Genomic DNA, 8,517 nt, shown 5'->3' on the forward strand with positions numbered 1-8,517 from the left:
AACTGAATCAAAGGGTTAATGCATGCCACACAGTTACACAATCACATGTGCGGCACAGGCACGGCCCAGCAAATGGACGGCAAATGGCTTGGCCCGCCATTGAAAATTATCTATGGCCCGTCCCATTACATTACTAAATGCTGCAGCAGCTTGGAAAACTGTAAAATGTTCCCAAACATTTCGTAGGCCACTGCTAATTATGGGCCGAAAATTAGCTGGCGCGACCTTCAATCAAAGAGTCGAGATACACCCAAACATGAGCATGCTCGTACAAGTATGTCTGTACATGGCTGAGTTTTTTGATAATAAGTCAAGCCATGCCAAGGGTTTTTTATTTGGTTTTTGATTGATTAATTTGAATCGAAATGGGCCACGAATTGAATTTTTAATGGTTCCATAATTTGGCAGCAATTAAATTGGGCTAGACACACACATAGTTAGTCGTACGTATATGGAAGGTGAGGGCATATCTGTTTTATAGGAGAGTCTAAAGACTCTTTTAGTGGAATCTATAGAAACAGTTCGGGCATTTATGGCTCTACTTGTTCAACTATTGTGTCTCCACTTTTCATTGTTCAGTTTTTGTGGACGTCTCCTCAATCAAGTTGACACTAACACATGTTGGACCCTAAGTGTTGCCTCCTCATGCTGCTCCAAATGGTGAGAGTGGGGAGAGGCAGAAGCCTCTATTAATAGATCTTTAATTGATGATTATGTCAGTGGAAAGCGTCGTTGACAAACTACGTATCTGATGGATACATGCAGTTCAAAACTTTCAAGCATTTGTATTGAACGCTGCCATTAATCAAGAGGCTCTCTACTCGTGGCTGCTGATTTTCGAAAAGCTTTTCTGCGGTTAAATATTTTGAACGCCAACATATGTTGCCTGCCATAAAGCCCAATGATTTGTCATCATGCAGCATGTGTGTGTGTGCGTGTCAGTGTGTGGTTTGGTGTGAGTGCGGCAGCAGCAGCACCAGCAGCCTTTCGGGGCTGCCAGTACGAGTTCGAGTACATTTTCCAGCATGCTCAACTCTCAACTATTCTCCACCGAAAAACTGCAGCCACAACTGCGAGTGTGAGTATCTTGTCCTCGCACTCGCAACTGCATCCGATAGATACTCGCAACCGCAAACAAGTTGCAGCTCTGTAGAGCCAGCTGCATGTCATGCTTCGAGTTATGGAGAACAACGACAGGCCAAGAGGCTGGCGACGGGGACCGTCTCGGCCACGGGCACGGCAACAATTCAATGTGCGTTCTGCGTTCTGCGGTTTCGGTTTTCGGGGAACGGATTTTACGCAAAAGTTTTTAAAACATTCCCAAAACTATGGCAAACATTTTTGTATCCAAAAAGTTGTTGGCTGTTGGGCATTTATCTGCCGGCCAGCTAAATACACTGAAGTAGGAGTCTATATATATGGATAGTTGCATTTATATATATTTGCGGGAGATAGATCCCAGCTATGGTAGAAGTTTCCGTGTAACCCAACAACTTTTTGGGCATTTATTGATTTCGAAAATATTTGAGAGCGAGTTGGTTTGATTGATGGTAGCATAGTTGTTCGGGTATTTTGATGAGAGGATTCAAGGGATATCCCTACTTCAGATGGGGATGCAGCGAAGTAATCAAAGGGTTATTATCATTTAAATTTGTTGCCAACTCTTCCATTGGGAATTATAAAATAGAGCAGAGCTCGTTTGGCCACTCCCCCATAGGAGCTTCCAATTATTTGCTCCCACTGATGGCCCTATTCAAACGAAATATCAATCTAAGATCATAGACGGTTTCTCTGTTGGGCTACTAGGTACATAAAGTGGCTGCTTTCGCTCGTATCAAATCGGCATTGCCTAATGGTATTGTTGCAGCTGCCCCAACGGCTGCCTTCCAGCAATTACCGGCAACACATGAATTACGGTCCCACCCTTGTCTATGACCGAAACTTTCGCCGATCTTGAGGAAAAGCGAGGCCGAGCAGAAGTCAGTTTCGGGGGCAGCCAAACATTTGCGGAACACGATTCCAAATTAACACGTAAATTGCAGCAGCTTAACACGCGTTGGAGTGCAGTCGCAGTCGCAGTCACTGTCGTAGCCGCAGTGGCAATTGCCAGGTTGGAAGTTTCTAGCTGCAGCTTGGAGCAGAGTGCTGAGGCTGCAATGCCGTTGCCAGTGCCAGCACCAGTGCCAGTGGCAGTCTTGGCCTCAGCCTCGTTAAAGGTTGACTGCTTGACTAGCGGGCCTTGTTACAATTAATTGCATATGCCAGGCCACATTTTTGCATACCGGCAACATGTTGCAGTCAACAATAAATTAGCGTTTAAAATGCAATGTCCGACGGAGCAGCCAACCAGCCGACACCAGCGCCGCGAAGACTCCTCCGTTCCCAGTTTCAGCCCAGGAAGATCCCGCGCAGCCAGCAGTCGGTGATCAATCAAGAACTTGTAATGGGCCCCTCTCGTTACACGATAGTTTAGCTGAATTGCGCAATTAATTAGTTTCGTGTTAATGAGCAATGCGCATCATCCCGTGGTCGTAACAAGGCTCGCCAGACACCCGGCCGGCCCTAGACCCGGCTCAGACCATCGTTCCAGACAGCCCGCACCGTTCTAGCCCGGCTCGATACTCATTGCTACGAAAAGGAATTTTTTAACGACCTTCCGTTCCGAGCTCAGGCGCAAAGTAAACTAGAAATTTATGACTCGTTCAGACCTTGTTCGCATTGAAGACTCACTTAAAGTTTATGAAAGCCAAGGCACCCTCCATTGCCAAATGCGTCCGAGGACAAAAAGTAGTAAAGAAAACTCTGCCCGACAAAAGCACATCGAAAAGTATGGAGCCCAAAAACTCTAGAGATCGACTACAGAAAGTAATTAGTAATTAGCAAAGTACAAGTTCTGAAATGTTGGAACATATCAGCAAAAGTAAAAGTATATGGTTTTTTACACTGTCTTTAGTTTTAATGATTTGCCAGGATAGATTAGACGTAAAAACCATTGGAAGCAATAGAGAGAATACGTTTTTCTGTGAGGAAAAATATTGAGGCCAGACATTGTTCGATGCCACCCTCCTCAAAACTTTATATTTATGCCGTTGGGATACCGTTTATTGTTATTCTTTGATAGGCTTCGGCGGCTCCGGGGTCCCACTCTGTCCCAATGTGATGTCAAAAGTTATGAGCAAACAATTTTCTGCTTAAAAGCGTCTGTCACAAAACTTTCGTGTGCCCCTTGTCAAGCCAAACAAATCCCATTCAGCCGCCCATGTCAGGCAATACTTTTACAATTTGTCTGCAATTAGGGCAGACGGCAGCCAGCAGCCAGAAAAGTTCCCATATATGTACCCTTCTACGGGTACGGGTGGAGCGAACCGGAGACGGAATCAAATTCCTACGTGATTTGGTTTTAACGAGATTTTTCCTATACAGAATAACAACTATCGACAATGCAAATAAATATCGTACGAATATTTTGTAATTTACTCGACCAAATGTGTTGTTCATTGTAGAGGCGTGGTGGTGCCCCATTATTTGGCATACAATGCGGAATATCGTGTGTCAGAAATCTAGAATTGATTCACGTCCTACACGCCACTCCCTGCGATTGAATTTGTGGGCAGTGCGTGTTGTATAATATTTCACATACTTGCGGGGCGGAAGAGTGTCGCTGAGAGCCATGTCAACGCATTTCAAAGTGGCAACAAAGCAAACAGTTTACATTTTCAAAGGACCCTCCACCCAACGGACTCCTCACTGACCATTTCTGCTTTATAATTTGACAATCAATTGACAGTTCGTTTGGCAAACAAAAACCCACACTCATTCACGAACAAAAAGATATGCGACAAAACCATTGACAATAAAAATATGAAATAAAATATCAAATAACTTTTCAAAACTATTTGAGAGCAAATTGCGTTTGGAACTCGGATTTCCCTATGACATTAGTTGAGTGCTGCGTGGAGTGCGATCCCAGCTGTGGGACGGCAGTGTTCGGAAAAGTTCCAAGAAATTGATATTTAAGGTTGACATCCATTTGGGAAATATCAAAGAGGAAAATGAAAAGAATGCTCTGCTTTGGGGCTGGGGCCACTCCTATCTCAAATGTGATCCCATGAAAAAGGTGTACTTTAATACAAAATAGTATAAAAATTTGCTCAGAATGCGGAACGGAACCATCCAATAATGAAACGTTTGCTCGATAAACTCTACTACAGTCCAATGATATTCAAAATATCCTCCTTTGTGAGCTTCTCCTCTTGGTTTACCTGAGCCGGAGACTGAGTTGGCGGGGGCTTGGCCGCTGGAGGAGTGGCGATCGCAGCTGGAGCTGGAGCGGGAACAGCCGTAGGAGCTGGCTTTGCCGGTGCCTTAGGAGCAGCAGCTTGGGCTGGCATACTAATCCTTAAATTGGGTGTTTTTGTGCTAGACCTCTGAGACTTTGATGCGGGCGCAGGCCCTGATGGTTTGGCCACTTCGCTTCCTTTTTCGTGGTGCTGCCGCTTGACGGTGACATCCATAGAAATGCCAGCTACTTTGGGCTTCGCATCCTGGGCCAGCACTGCGATGTGTGGCTGTTCCTCTGTAACGGACTCGGGATCGCTGGGAGGGGGTGTGGGCTGCAGCCAGCAGCGGTAGGTGGCCGGGGAGACACCGCAGGGCGGAGGCTTCGCCAACAAGTCCTCAATGCCTTCTTCCTCTTCGCACTTCTCTGGATCCTTGACGGAAGTCACCTCCTCAACCACGGGCTTGATCGGCTTGAAGGGAGCCAAGTAGGTGAAGAGATGAGGGAAGGCGCGCTGCTTGATCTCGCAGGTGCAGCGACACTGAAAGAGCGCCTCCTCCTCTTCGGAGTTGGGGGTCATGCTTGCCTCCTCCTCCGGTTCCTCCACCGCCTCCACGTCCACCCGGGGCCAGTCGCGGAACGGAGCAAGCCAACAGTAGTCAGTGTCGTGGTCCTCAATGCCGGTGGCCGACAGCCTCTCTCCGTGGTGCTCCTCCTCCCCAGCCCCCTCATCGTAAGCAGGCTGGCAGGTGCAGATGTCGCAGGTGCAGGTGCATTCGGGATCGCAGGGCAGGTCGTCCTTGTGGCAGGGAGGACAGATGACCTCCATGGGAGGGAACGGAACTAGGTGCTCCTTGAACTGCTCCTCCTCCTCGTCGTAGCGGAGCCAGCGGCACACATACGGCCCCTGGCTGCACTCTGCCGTGATCTCTGGCGCCTCTCGCTCGAACTTCCGATCGCACTGCAGCTTCGGACACGTGCACTTCTTCCTACGCCTTCCGAGGCTTGCCTTGGAGCTCTGCACAGTTGGTGGCTTACTCGAGGACTTCTTCTGGACTACTTTCTTCAGTCCGTAGTTGTATCGGGACGACTTTGAGCTGACCTCGCTGGCCGGCCCTGTCGGAGGCCCTTCATTCACGATGATCTCTTTCACTTGGACGGAAAGCTGACTGGGGACCACGGCCGTTGCGGAGGGTGCACTGCTGGGAGCCATGTTCTGCTTCAGGAAAAGCACCTCCATCTCGGCGGTCATTGTGGAGATGGTAGAGATCTGGGAGGGGACCGCGGATGTCCAGGCGCAGCGGCAATGGTTCTCATCGTCCCAGATCACACGAGTACACAGCACATCGTACAGACTCTTGTAGACACACTCGAAGCGCTCCGCGAACTGCAGCATCTCGGAGTGCATCAGGCCCGCATAGGCCGCGTAGATCTCGGCCGTGCGCTTGGCCGCGTGCAGCCAGAGGCACTGCTGGCTATGCTTCATGCCCTCCATCAAGGACTTCAGCCGCTTGCCCTCCATCGCGGTCCCGTGGTAGTAGGCCTTGAAGGCCCTCTTCACGATTGAGTAGGCGATTTGGGAGTCCATACGCGACATCTGCGCCTCGACGGCCAGCCCATGGATGAAGGTCTCCTTGCAGAATCGCTTGCGGGGCACCAAGTCAATCTTGTAGCGCACCTCGTCGTAGTGCTCGAACGAACGCTTTATCACTTCCCTGGTGCGCCTCACCTCCCAGGCCATGAGGCCGCAAATCCGCATCACCTGCATTACGCTGTCCGTAATGTCATCGATGTCCCGCCGGAAGAATTCCTGGCGCTTCTCTCGCAGCTCCTTGCCGCAGTGATGTGTGCCGGGCAGGTGACACGGACATTGGGCCATCGAGGCAGTCGAACGAGATTTTTTCATTTGAAATGGTAGATTTTGATGATACAAAATTTGGATTTAATTTATTTCTACTAACGAAAAATGACAAATGTGAACACACAGTAAATCAATTATTACGAATACAGATTGGAAATGAACTGCTTCGATTTTGAAAGAAATGAATGAGGGCGTAGCTCTTCACCTGACTGCTGCGTGTGTGTCGCCGCAGGTTGCGACAAGTGCACGGCCGACGTGCCGCGGTCGTGGCTGTCTGTCGAACATGGTAGTATAGAGGAGGCAGACGAGATCTCTCAGCCAGACACGGACGGAACCGAGCAGCGGTGGTTGGGGAACGCATGCCGATGCCGATATTTGTTTATCCAACAATTTCTGTCCCTCCCATTCCACACATTAGGATGTTTGCAGAGGGAGTTAGGGATGGGAATGGGCCCTGATTTACTAATGTTAATTCGAAATACTTTAATGATGCATTCCAAACGGAAATGCAGTGCGCGACATAGATACACACACGAAAAACAGGAGACAACAGAAAGATACATATTTGAGCAAGGGACTGGGAAAAAACAGCAAACAAATTCCAGGGGCTGTGGATCTGTCAAAATTTAGATTTTTAGAAGGGAGAGCGGGACAATGTTCCTACTCCAGATCCCGAATACTCTGCAAATGAAGCCGGAGTCGAAATGACAATGACATGAACAGAGATACTTGTCTCGTCAGTTATTACTCTTCAGTGTACGCCAAATGCTGGGTTCCCTAAAAAGAGAATCGCAGTCTGAACAAATATTGTCATGCGGTCATGCCAAATATTTACATAGTTGGCGCGCCACGGACTCCTACTGCTCCCTCTTACACTCCCACTCTTGGGGAAGGTAAAATGTTTCCACTACCAAAATAAAATCAAATCAAATGAAATGGAAATACGACAAAAACAAAGAGGGAGGGAGAGAGAGAGAGAGAGAGAGAGAGAGAAACTCCGGAAAATGCGGGCACATTGACAGTACGGGCGATTGATTTTTCCTGTGTTTGAATTTCTGCTGCCAGCGCGGGCGAGGAGAGGCTCTCAAGTAACGCTGGGCAGGGGTCGGGGCCCGATCTAAAATTAATGCATTGCAAATAGACGGCACGGCGTTGCAGTTGTCAGTCAGACATGCAGGGAGAGCTACGAGTAGGAGAAGGAGGACGAGTTCTCGTGGGGGAAAGCCCGAGACGGACAGAATGAGTTTAATTGTTGACCTAAGCTATTAGCCCCTGTCAAAGGCCCCTGGCGGGAGTGTGGAGTGTGGATTCGACCTGAAAGCCGACAGAAACTAGATGCTCCCTTTGTCCCTCTGCTGAGGCTCCATTGTCTTATGAATTGACTCACAGCCGATCCGGTGCGTGTGTCGCTTCAAATACTCGTAATTTATATGCAAAAAACACAACGCACATTTCGCAAACATTTCTTAGAATCCACTTCATACGGCCGGGCTGAAACGCTTCGGAATGCACCGACGGCGCTGACTGACAACCAAAGTGCCAGGGCTTGTCGGCTGCTTTGTGTTCCAGCCAGCCACGATTTATACTCGCATTTGTTTATGTTGCAGCCGCATTATTGTTTCGCGATTTCTCGTTTACTCGATGCCTTGTCTGCTCCTCGCATTCCATGGGGCAATATGCAGCAGCTCATTATTATGGCCTCTGTGTTGTAGGATCGTAAAATGCGGGAGTGCTTCAAGGCAGACAGGCGTCTCTGACAGTAATCGAATGTACATTATACGAATAGTGTATATCAAATGGTGTCTTAAATCGAAAAGTCCTTTCACCTTATAAAGTGATGATGAAGGGCACAAGAGATCTTTCGCTGATCCGACCTGGTTCTGTGTCTCTCAGCGGGTGGACGGCTACCGAAGCTACTGGACACCGCAGAAACCAACACCTTTACGGGAATATTGACGATCCATCTCCACATGTATCCCGCACTGTTTGCAAAGATGTTTTATGGGTCTCTGGGGACTGTTTTTTAACCGATAATGTACAGACTGAAACAGAAAAAAAAACGGAGAGATGATACTTCAAGAATCCCGCAAAAAAATTAAACTGAACTTTTGGCAAAAGTATATTCCTGTATTTTCTTTCCTATTAATTTGCAATTGCATTTTTTTTCCCGCGAAACTTCAAAAGCTGCAAGAATTTCCCGCGATTTTCCATCAAATCAATACCAGAATACAAATAAGAAGGAAAACAGTAAACAGTTCAATTTAGAAATAATGATTTATTCTTTTCGAATTTTAATCTATTTATCGAAAGAGGTGTAGAGAACTTGGTGTGCAAGCAGTAGTACTACTTCCAGTTGCTCAATCAATGCCACAACCCT

The 8,517-nt window shown here is 47.8% G+C and overlaps 1 protein-coding gene across 1 annotated transcript; it reads right to left on the minus strand.

The window, feature by feature from the left end:
• Positions 1 to 4,205: 4,205 nt before the first annotated feature.
• Positions 4,206 to 6,158, minus strand: LOC4804968 (uncharacterized). The gene is made up of 2 exons (XM_033377590.1): positions 5,103 to 6,158; positions 4,206 to 5,021 (listed from the first exon to the last, which is right to left on the minus strand). The coding sequence occupies exons 1-2, from the start codon at positions 6,156 to 6,158 to the stop codon at positions 4,206 to 4,208; spliced, it is 1,872 nt and encodes a 623-aa protein (XP_033233481.1).
• Between the last annotated feature and the right edge of the window lie 2,359 nt (positions 6,159 to 8,517).

The sequence above is a fragment of the Drosophila pseudoobscura genome, chromosome 3, assembly GCF_009870125.1.
Source record: "Drosophila pseudoobscura strain MV-25-SWS-2005 chromosome 3, UCI_Dpse_MV25, whole genome shotgun sequence".
Taxonomy (NCBI): domain Eukaryota; kingdom Metazoa; phylum Arthropoda; class Insecta; order Diptera; family Drosophilidae; genus Drosophila; species Drosophila pseudoobscura.